The 22,280-nt window shown below is 42.6% G+C and overlaps 1 protein-coding gene and 1 long non-coding RNA gene across 3 annotated transcripts in view; one reads left to right on the forward strand and one right to left on the reverse strand.

Annotated features, from left to right (window-relative positions):
• The window catches only part of PKIA (cAMP-dependent protein kinase inhibitor alpha), an 81,066-nt gene extending 67,739 nt beyond the window's left edge, over window positions 1–13,327 (forward strand). Inside the window, exon 3 of one of the 2 annotated variants that reach the window (XM_069731511.1) lies at window positions 12,197–13,327. In XM_069731511.1, the coding sequence (XP_069587612.1) occupies window positions 12,197–12,273 (77 nt within the window). In that variant the 3' untranslated portion in view covers window positions 12,274–13,327. Of the gene's footprint in view, window positions 1–12,193 lie in introns of both variants that reach the window. The other variant, XM_069731509.1, reaches the window with a different exon arrangement.
• LOC138641473 (uncharacterized) overlaps window positions 1–16,234 on the reverse strand; it is a 569,428-nt gene extending 553,194 nt beyond the window's left edge. The window contains exon 1 of the long non-coding RNA XR_011313868.1: window positions 16,177–16,234. This is a non-coding gene — a long non-coding RNA (uncharacterized lncRNA). The remainder of the gene's footprint in view (window positions 1–16,176) is intronic.
• Between the last annotated feature and the right edge of the window lie 6,046 nt (window positions 16,235–22,280).

Below are 22,280 nucleotides of genomic sequence, written 5' to 3' on the forward strand. Positions count from 1 at the left end.
TTTAGTAGGATTTCTAATAAAATATAAGAACGGTATATATCTATTCTTTATATAGCAACATTGATTCCATGGTGCTGTACATGAGAAGGGGTTACATACAAAATACAGATATCACTTACAGCATTTTGCCGTCTTCTTCGGGCGGCAAAACGCGTGTCGGGGTGAGGTCGCCGAGCGAACACATGTGACCTTGTACTACGGGTAATGTTACTGTTACTTTTTGCTCAGTATTGAGTAGCTGCTCCACCCTTTTGAGCTAGTACAGCCATGAGTCTTCTCGGGAATGATGCAACAAGTTTTTTACACCTGGATTTGGGGATCCTCTGCCATTCTTCCTTGCAGATCCTCTCCAGTTCTGTCAGGTTGGATGGTGAACGTTGGTGGACAGACCTGAGAATTTTATTTCTCATTGTCTGGGAGTCCTTCATGTATTTTTTAGCAAACTCTATGCAGGCCTTCATATGTCTTGCACTGAGAAGAGGCTTCCGTCGGGCCAATCTGCCATAAAGGCCCGACACACAGAGGGCTGCAGTGATAATTGACTTTGTGGAACTTTCTCCCATCTCCCTACTGCTTCTCTGGAGCTTCGCCACAGTGATCTTGGGGTTCTTATTTACCTCTCTCACCAAGGCTCTTCTCCCACGATTTCTCAGTTTGACTGGACGGCCAGGTCTAGGAAGACTTCTGGTGGTCCCAAACTTTTTCCATTTAAGGATTATGGAGGCCACTGTGCTCTTGGAAACCTTGAGTACAGCAGAAATTCTTTTGTAACCTTGGCCAGATCTGTGCCTTGGCACAATTCTGTCTCTGAGCTCCTTGGCCAGTTCCTTTGACCTCATGATTCTCACTTGGTCTGACATGCACTGTGAGCTGTGAGGTCTTATATAGACAGGTGTGTGCCTTTCCAAATCAATTCCTATCAGTTTAATTAAACACTGGACTCCAATGAAGGAGTAGAACCATCTCAAGGAGGATCACAAGAAAAATGGACAGCATGTGACTTAAATATGAGTGTCTGAGCAAAGGGTCTGAATACTTATGACCATGTGATATTTCAGTTTTTCTTTTTTAATAAATTTGCAAAAATTTCTACATTTCTGTTTTTTTTCAGTCATGATGGGGTGCAGAGTGCACATTAATGAGACAAAAGAACTTTGTTGAATTTACCAAGTGGCTGCAATGAAACAAAGAATGAAAAATTTAAAGGGGTCTGAATACATTCCGTACCCACTGTATATATACTGCTTGGTGTCTTTTATAAATTGGGCTTTTTGACGTATGAATTTCATATTTTTTTTATTATTTGTACCTAATTTGATGTGCTATCCCCTTTTTTCCCCTTGGTGTCTCTTGATGGTATTTTGCTGTTTGGATTATCTTTTTAATTGATATTTAACCCTTTCATGACCTTGGGATTTTTCGTTTTTCCATGTTCGTTTTTCACTCCCCTCCTTCCCAGAGCCATAACTTTTTTATTTTTCCGTCAAATTGGCCATGTGAGGGCTTATTTTTTGCGGGACGAGTTGTACGTTTGAACGACATCATTGGTTTTAGCATGTCGTGTACTAGAAAACGGGAAAAAAATTCCAAGTGCGGTGAAATTGCAAAAAAAGTGCAATCCGACACTTGTTTTTTGTTTGGCTTTTTTGCTAGGTTCACTAAATGCTAAAACTGACTTGACATTATGATTCTCCAGGTCAGTACGAGTTCGTAGACACCTAATATGATTAGGTTATTTTTCATCTAAGTGGTGAAAAAAAATTCCAAACTTTGCTAAAAAAAAACAAAAAACATTGCGCCATTTTCCGATACCCGTAGCGTCTCCATTTTTCGTGATCTGGGGTCAGTTGAGGGCTTATTTTTTGCGTGCCGAGCTCGCGTTTTTAATGATAGCATTTCGGTGCAGATACGTTCTTTTGATCGCCCGTTATTGCATTTTAATGCAATGTCGCGGCGACCAAAAAAACGTAATTCTGGCGTTTTGAATTTTTTTCCCGCTACGCTGTTTAGCGATCAGGTTAATGCTTTTTTTTAGTTGATAGATCGGGCGATTCTGAGCGCGGCGATACCAAATATGCATAGATTTTATATTTTTTTTATTAATTTATTTTGATTGGGGCGAAAGGGGGGTGATTTAAACTTTTATATTTTTTTTATTTTTTTAACATTTTTTTCAACTTTTTTTTTTTTACTTTTGCCATGCTTCAATAGCCTCCATGGGAGGCTAGAAGCAGGCACAACGCGATCGGCTCTGCTACATAGCAGCGATCTGCTGATCGCTGCTATGTAGCAGAAATGGAGGTGTGCTGTGAGCGCCGACCACAGGGTGGCTCTCACAGCCACCGGTCATCAGTAACCATAGAGGTCTCAAGGACCTCTATGGTTACAATGGAGACGCATCGCCGACCCCCGATCATGTGACGGGGGTCGGCAATGACGTCATTTCCGGCCGCCTGGCCGGATGCGGTAGTTAAATGCCGCTGTCTGCGTTTGACAGCGGCATTCAACTAGTTAATAGGTGCGGGCAGATCGCGATTCTGCCCACACCTATTACGGGCACATGTCAGCTGTTCAAAACAGCTGACATGTCCCGGCTTTGGTGCGGGCTCACCGCCGGAGCCCGCATCAAAGCAGGGGATCTGACCTCGGACGTACTATCCTGTCCGAGGTCAGATAGGGGTTAATAAAGTTAATTTTTAACACTTATTTGTATTGGATATCTTCATATTCCCATGAGTATTACACATATATGGGAGTTTTTGGTTGTCGAATTTTGTTGAAGTGCATTCTTCACTTGTGGACAAATTGTTTTGACATACTAACAATGACAGACTTTTTCCAAGGTGAGAGGACCCTGCCCTTGCGGGCTTACATTCTATAGGATGGTGGGGAAGGAGACAGTAGGTTGCCGAAGCTTCACTGTTGGTGATGAGGCAGCTCTGGTATTGTTGAGGAGGCAGTGGGGTCATTGCAGGCTGTAAGCTTTCTTGAAGAGGTGGGTTTTCAAGTTCCGTCTGAAGAAGCCGAATGTGGTTGATAGTCAGATGTATTGGGACACAGAATTCCAGAGGATGGGGAATATTCAGGAGAAGTCTTGGAGGCGATAGGGTGAGGAACGAATAAGTGTGGAGGAGAGAAGGAGGTCTTGGGAGGACCTGAGATTCGTGAGGGAAGATATCAGATTAGTTCAGAAATATATGGAGGAGACAGGTTATGGATGGCTTTGTAGGTCAGTATTAGGAATTTGAACTGGATACGCTGAGGGAATGGGAGACAGTGAAGAGATTTGCTGATGGGAAAAGCGAAGGAGTAGCGAGGAAAGACATGAATTAGTCAGGCAGCAGAGATGGTCTGGAGGGGTGTGAGAGTGTTAGCAGGGAGGCCACAGAAGAGGATGTTGCAGTAGTCGAGGAGGGAGATGATGAGGGCATACACAAGCATTTTAGTAGATTAAGGGTTGAGGAAAGGACAGTTTCTGAAAATATTTTTTGAGCTGGAGGTGACAGGAGGTGGAAAAAGCTTAGATGTGCGGTTTAAAGAACAGGACAGAGTCAAGTGTTACTCTGAGGCAGCAGATTTCCGGTACAGGAAAAGTGTGATGTAATTTATTGTGATAGATAGATTAGGTAGGGAAGATACGTGAGATGGAGGACAGATGATTTGTCCACATTGAGTTTGAGGAAGTGAGAGGAGAAGAAGGAGGATATGGCCGATAGACACTCTGGGATTTTGGACAGTAGAAAGGTGACATCTGAACCCAAGAGGTAGATCTGAGTGTCATCAGCATATAGGAGGCACTGAAAACAAGGGACTTTATGAGTTTTCCCAGACCAAGGGTATACATTGAGAAGAGTAGGGGTCCTAGGACAGAGCCTTGATGGACTCCCAACAGATAGAGGGCGGGATGAGCAGGTAGTGTGGGAGTAGGAGACACTGAATGTGCGGTTAGAAAGGTATGAGGAGATCCAGGAGGTCTTTGATGCCAAAGGAAGAGAGGATCTATAGTAGGAGGTAGTGGTCAACTGTGTCAAAGGCAGAGGATAGGTCTAGAAGGGGGAGTATAGAGAATTGTCTGTTAGCCTTGGCTGTAAGTAGGTCATTACTAATTTTGGTCAGGGCAATTTCAGTGGAATGATGGGGACAGAAAGCAGATTGTAGATTGTCAAAGAACAAGTTAGACAAGAGGTGGGAGGAAAGTTCAGAGTGGATGTGCTGCTCCTGGAGTTTGGAAGCAAATGGGAACAGCGATATGGAGCGATAGTTGGACATAGTGGTTGGGTCGAGGAATGGCTTTTAAAGGATAGGCATGATTGTGGTATGTTTAAAAGCAGAAGGGAAGGTACCAGAATTTAGTGATAGGTTGAAGAGATGGGTTAGGGATGAGATAAGTGTGGTGGTGAAGTTGGGGAGGAGATGGGATGGCGTCAAGTGCACAAGTGGTGAGGTGTGATTTGGAGAGGAGACGATTAAGCTTCCCTTCAGTGATATTGTAAAGGGAAGTTATGGGGGAAGGGCCTTGGTCTGATATACAAAGGGGTTGTGGTAGTTGAACAATAAAGACTTGCCTTGTTTGGTCAATCCTATTTTTTGAAGTGTGCGGCAAAGTCCTCAGCAGAGATGAGGGAGGTTGGAGGGGCAGTAGTGAGTGGAAGAGGGAGTTAAAAGTGTTGAATAACTTTTTGGTGTTGTAGGATAGGAAAGATATGAGGGTTGTGAAGTAGGCCTGTTTAGCAGAGGCGAGGGCAGATTTGAAAGTGAGTGTTGCTTGTTTGAATGCAGTGAAATCATCTTACGAATGTGTTTCTTCGAAATCCGCTCCGCCACCCTGGATGCCTTTTAGTGATGTTATTGTGCCAGTATTGTCTATTGATGCATCGCACTCTGCCATGCATGAGAGGGGTGACTGCGTCAATAGCTGATGCGAGAGTGGCATTGTAGAAAGCAGTGGCACTATCTGTGTCGTGGGCTGAGGATATGGACACCAGTGGTAGAATAGAGTCAGAGAATGTGTGGGTGTCTAGATGTGCGAAGTTTCTGTGGTGGTGCGCAAGTTGCTGGACATGGTGATGGGTGAGAAGGACAGGGATGAGAAAGTGAGTGGATGGTGATCAGATAGAGGGAGATGGGTGGTTGTGAAGTTAGAGAGGGAGCAGAGACGTATGAAGAACAGGTCTAATGTATGTCCATCTGTCTGTGTGGGTGGCTGAGTAGGACCACTAAGTCCAAAAGATGAAGTAAGAGACAGGATTTTGCAGGCTGTTGACTGAAGGGTATCAGTGGGGATGTTGAAGTAACCCATGATGAAAGTGGGAATGTCAGTGGAAAGAAAATGAAGAAGCAAGGTATAGAACTGATCAATAAAGGCAGTGACTGGGCAAGGAGGTCTGTATATGATGGCCACTTTGAGTTTGGAGGGAGAGTAGATGTGGACAGAGAAGGGGAAGGATAAGAGAAGGTAGAGGTGGAATTGGGTTAAAGGTGAAGTTACCAACAAAATGAGTACCAAGTACCCACAGACCACTATATCACAATACAGTAAAATCAATAAAGTTTATTGAAAACAAATTTTTAAAAAAAATATACATAACACCATGTGAGTTTTATCAAAAGAGAATCAGTCAGAAATTCCATGAGCAGCGGAAATACCGCATCCAACCATGTAATGCTAAGCATTAAGATACTTTGAAATCTATATTGGTATTACTCTCATTTAAATATAAGATCCCCAAAAAACATCCTTTAAGGTAATTTCAGCGTCTATTATTCCCAGATGATGAGAATTCAATATATAGAATGAGTGGATTCATGCTTACCCATAGTCAGTGCACCGCTGCCCCGGAACGCCCCGACGCGCGTTTCGCCCGTGCTTTTTCAAGGGGAGTGTGTTCCTGCCCCCACCTTACCTCATTAAATACCCCTTGAATAGTAACACCAGCCAGTAGGATGCTCGCATGCCGAGACGCTGCCGCCAGATTCCCAGCTGCATCAACTCCGGTACTCATTTCCGGCGCGCGCTAGAGGAAATCCCTCTCTGACGTCACATTGCGCGCACCGGAAGTGGATTGAGACCTTTGGTGACACAGGAAAAAGAGGCGAGCGACTGCGCATGCGCATACCGGCGCCATATTCAAGGAGCCCTTAAGGAAGATGCCATGTTTGTGTGCCCTGTGCGAAAAAGAAAATGCGCCTGCGCATAGCGGCGCCATTCTTAAGGAGTCCATAGTATAACGCCGTCTCCCAATACCCTCGAAAGCGGAAGAAGAAAATTGTCCATCTATCTATACCGCACCGAGCAGGATTTACCCAGAATACTAAGGCCAGCTGTAAGTAGCACACAAAGAAAACCCCCCCCCCTTTTGCCCTATTCTACCCCAGAACCCAGTCCGTATACAGAAATGGTACAAGAAGGATATCAATATATATTCTCTCATCATCCGCATAATAAGAACAAACTCAAAATAAACTATAATACAAAATAAACATTCGTAAAAAATATGTCTGTGCCATGAACAATAGTGCATAAAAACATACCACATTATACAACATGTAAATACAAATTAACCGTTTCAGGAAAACCCGAAACGGTAAATAAATAATAACTCAATCCCCAGGAGATCCCTAAAGAGAGGACCATATAATAACTATGGACCTCCTCCTCTAAGAATCCATATGTGATATTAAATACTACACCTATGACATATCCCATGTTTCATCTATGTAGAACATACAATTAATATTAATATACACAAAAACAATAACAATAAAACAATAGTGAACATGTACAATTCAATTACCACATGTAAATACACAAACATAAATAATAAATCACCATAAATATGAACATTATTTCGTTTATTTGTTGTTTTCCTCTATATTCCTGCTCTCAATATGCGGTCCATCTTCTCATGTATTCAACCGGGCCATATTCATCATCTATGTATAAAAGGTCCGAAAGAAAACAGACTCTCCAAGATGTAGAAAATAGGCGAGGGGGGAGGGGGAAAGTCACAAATAATTCTTCTTTAAGATGAAGATCAATCACCAAAACCTCACATTCAAGCAAGAGATGATCCTGCTACTAAAAATGAATAAACAAAGAAGAAAAATTAAAAACACACATAGAGAAAGTTAAAAAACAGGTATTACAAAAATGGTACAAAACTAATTTTTTCGTTGAGTCCATCAGGGGACATAGTGCCCAATTCGACAATCCACTTGGATTCCGTTTGGGCCAAAATCTGTTTAATATTTCCTCCTCTAATGCCACAGTGGATCCTATCAATTCCCCTGACCCTAAATCCTCTCGGATCAGACTGATGATATAATTTAAAATGTTTCGGTATTGTTTTCAGCAATGATAGGTCATCCACCTCTTCTGCCGCAATGATGTCACGCACGTGTTCTCTGGTCCTGATACGCAGCTCACGTGATGTCAATCCAACGTAAGCCTTGTTGCAGGGACAGACGGCATGGTATATGACATACGTTGTACTACAAGAGATATAGCTGGTGACCACAAAGGAACGAGTCCCATCTACTGAGGAAAAGGAATTGCCTCTAATTATATTCCCCCTCTTACATGCCAAACAATCTCCGCACGGAAAGCATCCACATCTCTGTTTGCCGGCACCGAAAGGATTTTTAATTTTGGCCGTATAGTGACTCCTGACCAGGTGATCCCTTAGATTCCTGCTACGTCTAGCAGCCATCAAGGGAACAGGTGAAATTTCTTTCTGTAATACCGGGTCAGTCATCAATACCGGCCAATGTTTGTTAAGAATCTGTCTGATTGAATGCCAACGGCAATTAAAGGTAGAGATAAATCTGGTTTTAAGATTTAATTAAAGGGTTGATTCCACGGGGACTTCGGGTCCAGATTTTTCCGTCTTTTTTGGTAGAGGATGAGATTATAAAAACTAAATGGGAAAGAATAGCTGGGGAGTGTTCGAAGGGTTTTATGGAGCTTTTGATTCAATTGGATGACAACAAATTAAAAGAAATTGAAAAAGACATTGAGGGAGTTCAAGGGGAACTTAAAAAAGAATTATCGGACAAAAAGTTGGAGGACATAAATAAAGATCTGGAACAGAGTTTCCAGAAATGGGAAACGGAGATTTGTAACATCAAATCTAGAAAACAATACCGAAACATTTTAAATTATATCATCAGTCTGATCCGAGAGGATTTAGGGTCAGGGGAATTGATAGGATCCACTGTGGCATTAGAGGAGGAAATATTAAACAGATTTTGGCCCAAACGGAATCCAAGTGGATTGTCGAATTGGGCACTATGTCCCCTGATGGACTCAACGAAAAAATTAGTTTTGTACCATTTTTGTAATCCCTGTTTTTTAACTTTCTCTATGTGTGTTTTTAATTTTTCTTCTTTGTTTATTCATTTTTAGTAGTAGGATCATCTCTTGCTTGAATGTGAGGTTTTGGTGATTGATCTTCATCTTAAAGAAGAATTATTTGTGACTTTCCCCCTCCCCCCTCGCCTATTTTCTACATCTTGGAGAGTCTGTTTTCTTTCGGACCTTTTATACATAGATGATGAATATGGCCCGGTTGAATACATGAGAAGATGGACCGCATATTGAGAGCAGGAATATAGAGGAAAACAACAAATAAACGAAATAATGTTCATATTTATGGTGATTTATTATTTATGTTTGTGTATTTACATGTGGTAATTGAATTGTACATGTTCACTATTGTTTTATTGTTATTGTTTTTGTGTATATTAATATTAATTGTATGTTCTACATAGATGAAACATGGGATATGTCATAGGTGTAGTATTTAATATCACATATGGATTCTTAGAGGAGGAGGTCCATAGTTATTATATGGTCCTCTCTTTAGGGATCTCCTGGGGATTGAGTTATTATTTATTTACCGTTTCGGGTTTTCCTGAAACGGTTAATTTGTATTTACATGTTGTATAATGTGGTATGTTTTTATGCACTATTGTTCATGGCACAGACATATTTTTTACGAATGTTTATTTTGTATTATAGTTTATTTTGAGTTTGTTCTTATTATGCGGATGATGAGAGAATATATATTGATATCCTTCTTGTACCATTTCTGTATACGGACTGGGTTCTGGGGTAGAATAGGGCAAAGGGGGGGGGTTTCTTTGTGTGCTACTTACAGCTGGCCTTAGTATTCTGGGTAAATCCTGCTCGGTGCGGTATAGATAGATGGACAATTTTCTTCTTCCGCTTTCGAGGGTATTGGGAGACGGCGTTATACTATGGACTCCTTAAGAATGGCGCCGCTATGCGCAGGCGCATTTTCTTTTTCGCACAGGGCACACAAACATGGCATCTTCCTTAAGGGCTCCTTGAATATGGCGCCGGTATGCGCATGCGCAGTCGCTCGCCTCTTTTTCCTGTGTCACCAAAGGTCTCAATCCACTTCCGGTGCGCGCAATGTGACGTCAGAGAGGGATTTCCTCTAGCGCGCGCCGGAAATGAGTACCGGAGTTGATGCAGCTGGGAATCTGGCGGCAGCGTCTCGGCATGCGAGCATCCTACTGGCTGGTGTTACTATTCAAGGGGTATTTAATGAGGTAAGGTGGGGGCAGGAACACACTCCCCTTGAAAAAGCACGGGCGAAACGCGCGTCGGGGCGTTCCGGGGCAGCGGTGCACTGACTATGGGTAAGCATGAATCCACTCATTCTATATATTGAATTCTCATCATCTGGGAATAATAGACGCTGAAATTACCTTAAAGGATGTTTTTTGGGGATCTTATATTTAAATGAGAGTAATACCAATATAGATTTCAAAGTATCTTAATGCTTAGCATTACATGGTTGGATGCGGTATTTCCGCTGCTCATGGAATTTCTGACTGATTCTCTTTTGATAAAACTCACATGGTGTTATGTATATTTTTTTTAAAAATTTGTTTTCAATAAACTTTATTGATTTTACTGTATTGTGATATAGTGGTCTGTGGGTACTTGGTACTCATTTTGTTGGTAGCTATATGGATTTGTCCACTAATCTGTATTAGGTTAGTTACTATTAATAGAGGAGCAAGTACAAGAATGCTTCTGGCTAAGATTAGCTATTTCTGCTTTTTGTATCTATATTTTGATAAAGGTGAAGTTAGTATAAAGGAGAATACTAGTGATGAGCAAGTATAGTTGTTGCTCGGGTTTTCCCCAGCACGCTCGGGTAGTCTCAGAGTATTTGTTAGTGCTCAGAGATTTAGTTTTTGTTGACACAGCTGCATGATTTATGGCTGCCAGCCAGCCTGAGTACATGTGGGGGTTGCCTGGTTGCTAGGGAATCCCCACATGTATTCAAGCTGTCTAGCAGCCGTAAATCATGCAGCTGCGTTGGCAAAAACTAAATCTCTGAGCTATAACAAATACTCGGAGACCACCAGAGCAACGAGTATACGCGCTCATCACTAAAGACCCATTCCTCCGCTATGCTTGTTGCCAGGGTGAGGAGTATGGGTGAAGTGGAGGCCACCGTAACACAGCGCAGCAGGGGAGGCCATGTCGGAGGGTGTCAGCCATGTTTCTGTGAGGCCGAGGAAGAAAAGATTAAGAGAGAAAGAGGTCATGACATGGAGTTTATTGCAGATGTGGCGGGAGTTCCGGAGTGCTCCAGAGAAAGGGAGCAGGGGGGTGGGGGTCAAGGGCACGGTTTTTACGCTAGAGAGATTGCGGTAGTTCATGTTAGATAGGGAGCAGTAGGAGGGGGAATTAATGGGAAGTATTAGCTGTGGGGATCCAGGATTGGGAGATATGTCGCCACCAGTGAGAAGCAGAGAGAGGGAGAGCAGGTGGGAGGAGAGTGGCCGATATGTTTTATGTTTTAGTAAGGGAGATCTGAGGTTGAGAAGCAGAAGAGATCAGGGGGGAGGTAAGAGGGAAGGAGAAATTATTATTTGGTTAGAGGGTGCTGGCGTTTGGGAACAGCGAAGGAGAGTATTAGTGGAGCAAAAACTGTAAGAGCATTTGTAAGTATAGTGAAGGAGTAATAGTGTGCTAACAGAAAAGCTAGGACCAAGTAATAAGAAGTACTTACTCTTCCCTTCTGGTTTCCTCTGGTTTATTCCTGGTATATTACTGCAGTACACTTATAGAATATATAATATATATTGGTGAGCCAATTTCTATATAATATATACTGGTCAATAACCATATTTATTTGGTGAAATATTTCTGTTGAAAACAAGCTCAGGCATTCAGTCCACCACTAGTGTGGCCAAACAGTTCAGTGCACCTTTCACTTAATTGTTTTATTTCTGCCCTCTTTTGGCTACAGTAAAGCCAAATCTATCAGTCACAGCGCACTGAACTATTTGGCCCTGCCGTGATGTAACGAGGGCGTGTGCCAGGTTTGGACAGTCATTTTGTGCTGACAGATTCCCTTTAAACTGCTGATTGGGGCTTCAGATCATGCTGTGACTTCTTTCTTGTGGAGGGAGCTGTTCTCACAGTCTAGTATTTCACAGCCTTGCTGAAGATGTCACACATTAGGAAATACCAGGATATACATGCCTGTATATATTATATGTATAAGTAACATGTTTTGTTTTTTCATCCAGGCAAAATAGGCTTCTATTTGGAACCTTTAACAGCTTTAAAGGGAGCCTGGCTCTAGGATCAACCCTTCCAAGCCGTCTATACGGACACACAGGTCATATTAAGTTGAATAAAATGATACCTTGTTATCTGTTATCTGTGATCCGATGTCTTATTCCATAAAAATCCACATTTGTCTTAATATGTAAATGAGCTTTTAAAATCTATAGGTCAGACATAGATCCCACCGAGAATCTGCCTCCAGAGCTAATTTTAAATGAATGGGGCGTTACCAGTGTGAGACATGTAATGACTGACAGTCTGCTCTACTGGTCTACTATATGTCTCACACTGATAACTCTTCTTTCATTTAAAATAATCTCTGGAGGCAGATTCTCGGGGAGATTTAACAGCTCATTTACATATCAAGATAAACATAGATTTCTATGGATTATAACACTGGATTACAGATATCAAGGTATCATTTTATTTAACTTTTTTTGACCTGCATGTCCATATAGACACTTAGGAGGGTTGATACTACTCACAGATTCTCTTTAAAGTTCATAATAATTAATAATAATAATACGAAAAAAGTTAATGATTTGAATAATTCAATATTGTTCTTCTTAATTCCAGAAGGTGATGAAAATGAACAGACAACTCCTAGCGAGAAACCCACAGACGAGCAAAGTCAAGCGCCAAAGCAGGAGAGCTAATAACTGTGGTGTCTGACACACACGCTCTAAACCTCAACGCAATATGAAGCTATGTAGTGCGGCAAGAGAAGGAATCGGCCCAGACGTCAGAAATTACTGGAAAAAATCAAAGAAATTGCAAGCAGCAGAGATGGTGGAAGGGCCTTTTCCCAATTTCTTCATAAGCAATGGCTGAGATATTTAAGGTGCAGTTAGCTACTTGAGATTTTTAGGAAACACCAGTGGGTAGCCACAGAAATACTCATTGTGGTTTTTGAAACCCTCAAAGGATTTCTGTGCTGTTGTAATGGCTTCCATGATTTATAGCTCAACTAATTATCTAGACGTCCCGATCACAGAAAAAGAGCGTAAAAATGATGATACATTAAGTTATAAACTTTGTATTAGTGTTTTAATAGCTTTTTATGTTTGAATGTTTTGTATTGCACACTTTAATATTTTATACTGCCCCATCATAAACGTGCACTTGTGAATGAACTGGTGGCCTCATAAACAAAGGGCTGATTTGTGTTTTTATTCTTTTTTAGGTTTTCGTCTTTTTTTGTCATTCACATATTAATTACAGTTTCACCCCCAAACTCATAACATTTCATTGGTATAATAGCTCTGGTAATGAAAGAGCACCGAGCCGATAATGATGCACCTTGTTTAGTAGCCAATGAAGTCACAGTGTTATGCTTTTGTCAGCTCGTAACGCACTAGGACTTGGATATCATCGATGTCACTACGGCAAATCGAAATTTTCACAATATAAATGTTCACAAGGATAAAAGTTTCATTCACTGAAATTGTGTCACTTTTTTATCTTATAAGACTCATTTGAGACATGTTTGTTGTAGCAGGGAGTGGAGCACTACACTAAAGGTTGGAGAATAGGAATGCACTGAGGAAGAGTGTGTCGCTAGCTGGTCACACCAATTCCATCCAAAATTACTACCTATTTCTAACACTCTTCTGGTTACGGCAGTAATAGTGCACTTTTTAATGTTTGTACCTTTTACTAATTAATTCTGTGGTTGTTTATCAGTTAAAACCAATAAAGTTTAACCAAATACCTTGGATTGTGTTTTCTTAGCAAAAAACAATAATCTGTTGTGAGGGGTGGGGGGCATTGAAAAAACTAAACCGTGTAAGTGCACGCTCAGCATAAAGCAGCTTAAAGATGTGACCTGACCATTCTTCATTCTGGATCCAGGTTCTCTTCCCTTGTCCATGTATGGTTTGTTTCAGTAATCCATTTATCATCAGATTGTTCTGGTTCCTCAACATCTGACATGGACCTTGATAATCCAGACAACGTCCAAGCTGGCATGACTCTCTTTGTTCGTGAAACTCTCATGTTTATTAAGGTAGGAACTACAGTGTTAGTGGTCTTGCCCAAGGACCACGACTGGTATATTACCACATTGGTGGTTGTGCTCTTTAACCACTAAGCTACACCAGCCACCTAAGGTAGGAATTACAGTGTTAGGAGCCTTGGTATATAATTTACTTAATTTTTATTTTTCCAGAGGGCAGAGCTGGGATTTGAACCTCAGTCTCCCATCCCGTAGGCTGTGCACTTAACCATTACATTATACCAGCCACTATGGAATATGAGAAGCTGGAGAAATAACAGGACCTCAAAGGAGAACTGGAGAAGATCTGGAAGGTGAAGACAACAGTGATTCTAGTGGTGATAGGAGCACTTGGAGCAGTGACCTCTAAATTGGGAAAATGGCTACAACTGATCTCAGGTGCAACATCTGAACTCTCTGTCCAGAAAAGCGCAATGCTGGGAACAACTAAGATCCTGCGCAGAACCATCAAACTCCCAGGCCTCTGGTCGAGGACCCAAGAATGAGAATGGACAAAAAGAGACCTCCCCATTGGGGGGTGAAATGAAGTTTTATATATGATAAAAAAAATTAAGAAAAAAATGCTGGAGGTGAAGCTCCTACAAAAAAAGCGACAAAAATGTCAATGAAGACATTTCTGGGAACAAAAAAAGCTAGAGTTTTCCTGAAGCAACTTCTGCTTCAAAAATTATGTAGCTACACGGACATCTATGAGACGTCGTGTGCATACATCCTTAGAGTGTGCTCATGTTGAATCTTTTGCTGAGTTTATGGAGAGGAAAATCCAAGTGAGCTTCAGCAAAGGGGAAACACTAGTCCTGGACCATCGCTGTGGCCTTCTGGCTCAGTGGGATAGGAAATAGTTTGGTGTTGGCCCTTCTCCTTTCAGAGTGTGCTGTGATAGGGATCTGCCCGTTCGACTAGTCTCCTGTGCAGCTCAGTCCCCTGTGGCTATTGAACAATGCTACAGCAATTCAGAGTGAAGTGTATATGGCTGAAATCATGCAATGTCTGATACATACTGCCCTTGAATCAGGCAGTGTGTGTCAGCGGTCAGGATCCCTTTAACCTCTTAACGACTGCCGATGCGCCTTTTAACAGTGGCAGATAAGGGGCCTTAATCCTTAGCATCGCTTTTAATGGTGCTGAGAAACAAGGGTACAGCATCCCCCAGCGTCAGAAAACATGAATCGAGTTGGTTTTTACCCTCCCCTGTTATGTGATTCAGGCAATCCCCCCCCAAAAAGACAATTTTTTCCCTTCATTTCTCTCTCCTCTGATATGATCTAGCATACCACAGGAGAGAGAAATGGGGTCCCCCGTGACCCCCCGGTACCTCTGCCATCCCTGGATCCTCCTGCTCCTTCAACGGCCCTCCACGTCATCTTCCTGGAAGAAAGTGGCAGGTGCATGCACAGTGCACCCGCCGAGATCTGCTGGCCGGCACATGGTAACAATAGGTGATTATTCCTATTGGTTTATTTTGATCACTGTGATAGACCCTATCACAGTGATCAAAATAATAAAAATAGTAAATCAAACCCTCTTAGTTACATAAAAATAATAAAGCAAAAAATATATAATTTTTTCCATTATTTGCAGCTAGGGTTGGGGTTGGGGATAGGGTTGGGGTTAGAGCTGTGGCTAGGGTTGTGTTAGGGTTGTGTTGGGGTTAAGGTTGGGTTGGGGTTAGAGTTGTATTCGAGTTAGGATTCTGTTGGGGTTGGGTTGGCGTTAGGTTTGTGTTAGGATTAAGGTTGTGGTTAGGGTTGTGGTAATTAGGGTTAGGGTTGTGGTTAGGGTTTGGGGTTAAGGTTGGGATTAGGGTTGGGGTTAGGATAGTGTTGGGGTTAGGGTTGTGGTTACGGTTGTGGTTAGGGGGTGTTGGGGTTAGGGTTGGGTATAGGGCTGTGTTAGGGATGGAGTTAGAATTGGAGGGTTTCCACTGTTTAGGCACATCAGGGGGTCTCCAAACGCGACATGATGCCCGCCATCGATTCCAATCAATTTTGTGTTCAAAAAGTCAAATGGGGGGCGTGGCTTGCACGGGCTAGGGAGCAGACCTGTGTCTGGGTAGCTCCTGCTAAATCCCGTATAATTAGCTACTAATAGCCTACTTTTTTAGACGAAACACCACTGAAAACTGCCTAAAGCTATCAAGAACAGGACAGAACGCTTGCAGAGCCACTTTAACAATGGTAAACACAGCAAAAGGACACCTAAGCTCCAGCCGCGGCCTTGCTGCAGGCCCACATGCTCAGAGGCCCAGAAAACTTCATTTAACCAAGCCTTCAGGCTTCAGCCCGGACTCAGACATTGGAGGACCACCGGAGAAGCCTGCCGTAGCACCCGCACTGAAATCTGCGGCTTCTGTGGCTGCCGCTACTCAGGCCGGAGCTACCTCCGTTCATAGGCCTGAAGCCGCGGCCTTTCCTAAGCCGTCGGAGCCGAGGTACGGAGGAGAAGCATTAACCCCGCCCACGACTCCGCCTACCATGCATATCAAACCAGCGGCCGAGGACAAAAAACTTAGTAGCGCTGCAGCGAAAACGCTGGGGAGACTTACCCCAGGGGCGACTCCCGCCCGGAGACACACAGGACCCAGCACCCAGCTTTCCCGGGTAGGCACAGCAGCGGGGACCTTACCGAAAGCCGCGACACTGCATGTACCGGCGGGGACGAGAGGTAAGAGTGACGTCGCGGCCCCGCCCATAATCCCGCCTACCTCGCGCGGCGACTCAGCTCCAGAGGCACGGAGCTCCAAAACGGCAACGGACCCCCCACCTGCGATCGCTGCTCTGAAGTCCCCGAAGCCCCTGGCCGCAACCACTCAGTCTGGAGCAGCCGCCGGGAAGGGGCACAGAGCCGCGGCTCCATCTGAACAGGCGGGGCCGAAATACAGAAGGTACGCCGAGGCTCCGCCCATCACTCCGCCCACGGCCAGCCGCGAAATCACACCGGGAACCAAGGACAGGGTCCCGGCTGCTAAAAGCACATCAGCCCGGTCCGCAGCGCTCGGCGGCACAGACTCCTTAACCTCACATTTGCCGGCGGAGACTAAGAAAGGGTGCAGAGGGGCTCAGGGGAGACCACTCGGACGGGGAAGAGAGAGACAGGATGATACCCCACCCCCAACTCCGCCCACTGACCGCAGCTGCCCAGCTTCTAACAATACCAAAAATCAAGCAGCAACTCATACACTAAGGTATGATGCCCCTTCATTCACTCCGCAGACCAGACCCTACTTAGACCAAGAGAGGAAAGACTCCACACTAAACACACCATGTCCATCAATTGGTGCAGCGGAGACAACGGCAACTAAAGGGCCTTCTTCTAGAAGGGACTTTGATCACATACTGGAACAACTCCGTGAAGTGATAAAGGAAAGTTTTGAGGAACACCGTATTGACTTCAAACAACTTTACTCTTTTAAAATCACCCTACACAGAATTAGATGGGACGGAGACAGCGTCCGAGTCCTACATAAGAGACGCATTGTCATCTGTAGCAGAGAGCATTGGCTCCTCCTCATCGGCTCCTTCCTCTAGGTCCTCCCAAAGTGATTGCTCATCGCTCATATACGACTCATATCCACCCTCCGAATATTCATCCGACACCAGCGAAGAGGATCTTCCACCCAGGAGCCTAGATCTTACGCACTCGGTCAGCTCGAGGACCCCTTCTATACTAGAAACCAAAATGGACATTCTTCAAAAAGACTTAGACACCCTAAAAAGCAACGTAGCGAATCTCGAGGACCACAGAAGGAGAAATAATGTAAAAATAAGAGGAGTTCCTGAATCTATTAAACCGCCACATCTGAAGAACTATATTCTTAAAATGATCCACAAATTCATCCCTGAGGCCAATGAATCGAACATTATTGAAAAAGCTTTTCGAATCAAAAGACCTGCGTTTCTCCCACAGGGTGTACCAAGGGACGTCATCGTCTCCTTCTTCCCGGCTTGGATCAGGAGTAAATTATTCGATCTCCCCTCCGACAAGAACTTCCAGCTCTCCTCATATGGTCAACTATCTTTCTTTAGAGACTTATCTAGAGACACCTTGAAAAAACGTAAAGACTTTGCACATATTACTCAAGAGCTAAGGAGGGCTCATTTTGCATATTCGTGGTCCCCCTCCTCCACCCTTACAATAAAGCTTTTATCTGGTAACGTCCATGTCGCAAACCCAGTGGAAGGCCTGTCCTTCCTACAACACCACGGCCTCAATCCTCCGAGTATCTCCAGACATCGTGGCCTGCAATCACGCAAAACATATAATGGTCCTGAATAAACTGTCCTGCCCTGCATACTCTTTCTCCTATCATTACAAGCCTGCTACATCCAATAGATGTTATAATCTCTTATGATTAGCTTTAATCTTGAGCCAATTATTTACCGCCCTCACAGCCACAGGATCATCATAGATGTCTCCTGATATAAGTTACTACACACCGTACAAGAAGTTAAAACTTACAATAGGCCTTCATTTGCCACTATCTACTACTTAGCCAACACGATCCTAGTTACACACCCAATGAACCCCCATAATTCCACATTTACGATGTATCAACAACATGTCGTACTACTCTATACACATAAACATATTGAGCTACTTGTTGACTACCATGGTCTTAAATACACACCTACCGAACTTACCCAATACTAGCTATATATCAGCTTTGTACCATAACATGTTGTTCTATTCTGTTATGACTTAAGTGTATATAATACTTGTTACTTTACTCTGTTTATTTTACTCGACTGTATGATCGCCTATTTATCCCCCCTAATGTTTGGGGGTTTGTTTTTTCCCCTTTTCCTTACCCTTCTCCCTCCCCCCCTCCCTCCCTTATCTCTTCCCCCCCTAGTCTATAGTTGAAAACCCAATAAAATATTTTGAAAGCAAAAAGTCAAATGGTTCTCCTTCCCTTCTGAGCCCTGCAATGTGCCCAAACAGTGGATTTCCCCCACATATGTGGTAACAGTATACTCAGGAGAAATTGCACAACAAATTTTGTGGTCCATTTTCTACTGCTATCCTTGTAAAAATAAAAAAGTTTGGGTCTAAAGTAATTTTTTTGTGAAATAAGTTAAATGTTATTTTTTTCCTTCCACATTCCTTTAGTTCTCGTGAAACACCTGAAGGGTAAATAAACTTCTTGAATGTGGTTTTGAGCACTTTTGGGGGTTAAGTTTTTAGAATAGTATCACTTTTGGGTCTTACCTGCCTTATTATATAGCAAAAACTCGGCCCTCAACTTAACGTAAGACAGGTGATTTAATGGTGTCCAAAAAATAACAGAAACGTTTCGGTCCTACATCCGGATCTTCATCAGTCACAGTTGATAAATGTGAGGGAGCGAGTGGACCCACAGAATTGCTGATTGTGGAATGAAATCACACTTGTGTGTGAGCGCTGCCTGTATGTGGGCAGTATAGCCCCAAATGAAGCGATATACCTTAAAATATCAGGACACACTGTAAGTGCACTGCCTGTGTGGGACGCGGAACCCACTGCTAGCGGTGGATTCCGCGTCCCACACAGGCACAGCACTTATGCTTATGTTTCCAAAATTGAGCTGATGTAAACATGTGGGAAATGTAATTTATTAACTATTTTGTGTGACATGACTCTCAGATTTAAGGGTATAAAAATTAAACGTTTGAAAAGTGCAAAATTGTGAACATTTTTGCCAAATTTCCATTTTTTTCATGGTTAAACGCAAGTCTTATCGAAGAAATGTTGCCACTAACATGAAGTACAATATGTCACAAAATCAGTCTCAGAATCAGTGGAATCCATTGAAGCGTTCCCCAGCTATAACCTCATAAAGTGACAGTCGTCAGAATTGTAAAATTTGGCTTGGTCACTAAGGGGTTAAACATAAATGTGTTCCAGGTCAACACTGTTCTATGAGTAGAAGTTAGCAAAGAAATTAAGAAATGGGAACGGCAAATAGTCATTTTCGATGTAACATTCGTCAGCAGTGCCGTCTAGTGGTGAAAGAGAAAAAAGACACATGCAATTTATTGCATTTGATATAAGATTAGTAGAGATGACCAAAAAGATATCATTGTGGTTTCGTCCTGATAAAGAGGTTTGAAAACCTCATAATAAACCGCATTCATGCTTCACTTTTGTGTGTGACTGTGCCCCGGGCAGCGCGGTTTCTGAACCACCGACTTCCTAATTTATTGCATCAGGTCTCCATTAAGTGGGCTTTCAACTTTCTGGAACGTGAACACCAATTTATAGAGAATACCAAAATAACAAATAGAGCAGGGACTAATCCTCTCTGAGTCCAACACCAACTCCCCGCCTGTTTTGGCTGCAGCAGTGACATCATATTGATAACGTGAATCATGACATGCTGTGATGGTCTTCGCTAAGGAAGAGGGTCCTCAAATTGTCCCTAAATCTGTGACCATAACTATTCCTGTCCTGGGGGGGTACTCTTAAAGGTAGAGATGCTTGAGTCTATTGAGGCTATTCTCCTGTTAATGTCCTAAGCTGTCCACTCCCGATACTCCTGGAGGCTTGGGACAATGTCAGTGTATATACACGAAACAAAAACGGGGATTACAAAAAGCCCGCCCCGCTCCCACTGCTCTCCGATCGCCGCCAACACAACCTCATTGCGAGTGGCCGATCGTTGCCATGGTGAGCTGATGACGTTATTGTTGACATCCGGGTGACGAGGCTCTAGCAGTTTACCTGTTTCATGTGCAGAGCAAGCTAGTGTGTGTAGTACTGACAGGTTATAAAGCCTAGCCAAGCTGCTGCATTGATATGATTTATGACTGCGATCAAAGCTGAGAAAATCAAAGCCCCGTACAGGGACAAAGTTCAAAGGTAAAAAAAAAGTAAAACAAAAATTGTAATAATATATTTTTTTAAAATAAACAAATAAATAAATATTTTTATGAAAAAAAAAGTACACATATTTGGAATTTTCTCATCTGGAACAACCCGACTTATTATTATTATTATTTATATAGCACCATCGATTCCATGGTGCTGTACATGAGAAAGGGGTTACATACAAATTACAGATATCACTTACAGTAAACAAACTAACAATGACAGACTGATACAGAAGGGTGAGGACCCTGCCCTTGCGGCCTTACATTTTACAGGATTATGGGGAAGGAGACAATAGGTTGAGGGTTGCAGGAGCTCCGGTGTTGGTGATGCGGTATAAAACTGTCCCACTAGTTAACCCCTTCAGTGAAAACCGTAAAAAAAAAATAGATAAAAAGCGAGGCAAAAAATTATGCGTTTTCATGACACCACCAAACTAACAGTGGAATAAAAAGCGATCAAAAAGATAAATGTAAATAAAAATGGTATTGCTGAAAACTTCATATTGTCCTGCAAAAACAAGCAGCCATGCAGCTCCATCAGTGGAAAAGTAAAAAAAGTTATAGGTCTCAGAATAACAGTAAAGCTGTCTTATCAATTTTATCATATGTGGAATGGCATATAAAACAATTCCTGAATTGCTGTTTTTTGTTCTTTCTGCTTCCCAAAAATCACAATAGAAAGTGATAAAAAAGTTATGTGCCCAAAAATGGTACCAATAAAACACCTCGTCCCGCAAAAAACAAGCTCTCACATGATGCTGCCAGCAGAATATGTAAAAATTATAGGTCTCAAAATATGGTGATGAAAAAACTTGTTTTTGCAAAAAAAAATTAAATAAAAAGGGTCTTTTAGTGTTTGATAGCAGCCAAACATAAAAAAAGATATAAATCTGGTATCGCTGTAATCGCACCGACCTGAAGAATAAAGTCATCTAATCATTTCTACAGCACAAGGAATGGCATAAAAAATAAATAAAATAAATTATTCACCTGTTGTTGATTTGTTAATTCTGCCTTCCAAAGATCACAGTAAGGCCGGCGTCACACCTAGCGCAGGAAAATACGGTCCGTTTTTTATGGCCGATATACGCAGAAAGGTTCCCTAAACAGTGTTCCGTACGTAATCCGTTGGCAAGGTGTGGCAGCGTATTTTGCAAATGTAATCTTGTATATGTAATCCGTATGGCCTCCATACTGCGTTTTTTTCTCGCAACCTTCCATACTGGACATTTAACTGGACATTTAACAGTTTTGAGGCCAGAAATTAATTTAAATCATCATCAGCAACCCTATTGAAGGCCTCTACAACAGGTGGCACCCTCTAATCTGGCCATTTTGTTGCTGTGCTTCTGTTGGTGTTGGTGGTTCTTTGGCAACATGTCTGACCTTCTGCATTTTACCCCAACTGAGCGGGTGTTATATAACTTGGTGTTGTCACATCGCTTTGGCCAGCCATACCCAGTGATAGTGGATCCGCGGAGCAGAAGAATGTGGGTCCATCCACTTTTGAGACAACACCTCACTAAAGGCCATTTTCACCGGCTATGTACATCTCTGTGGACACATCCCAACAAATTTTCCCAGTACTGTCGCATGAGTATTGCCACATTTGATATTTTGTTGGAGAAAATGCGACCTGGAATTACATATCAGAACACCAGGATGCGGAAATGTATATCCGCAGAGGAGCGTCTTCTCCTTACTTTACGGTATGTATTCACCATCCTCACATACTTTATCTTGATGATGTTTTTATAATATAAATGTGTTATTTAGCTTTGCTTAGCATCTAAGGTAAATT

This window comes from Ranitomeya imitator, chromosome 6 (assembly GCF_032444005.1).
Source record: "Ranitomeya imitator isolate aRanImi1 chromosome 6, aRanImi1.pri, whole genome shotgun sequence".
Lineage (NCBI taxonomy): Eukaryota > Metazoa > Chordata > Amphibia > Anura > Dendrobatidae > Ranitomeya > Ranitomeya imitator.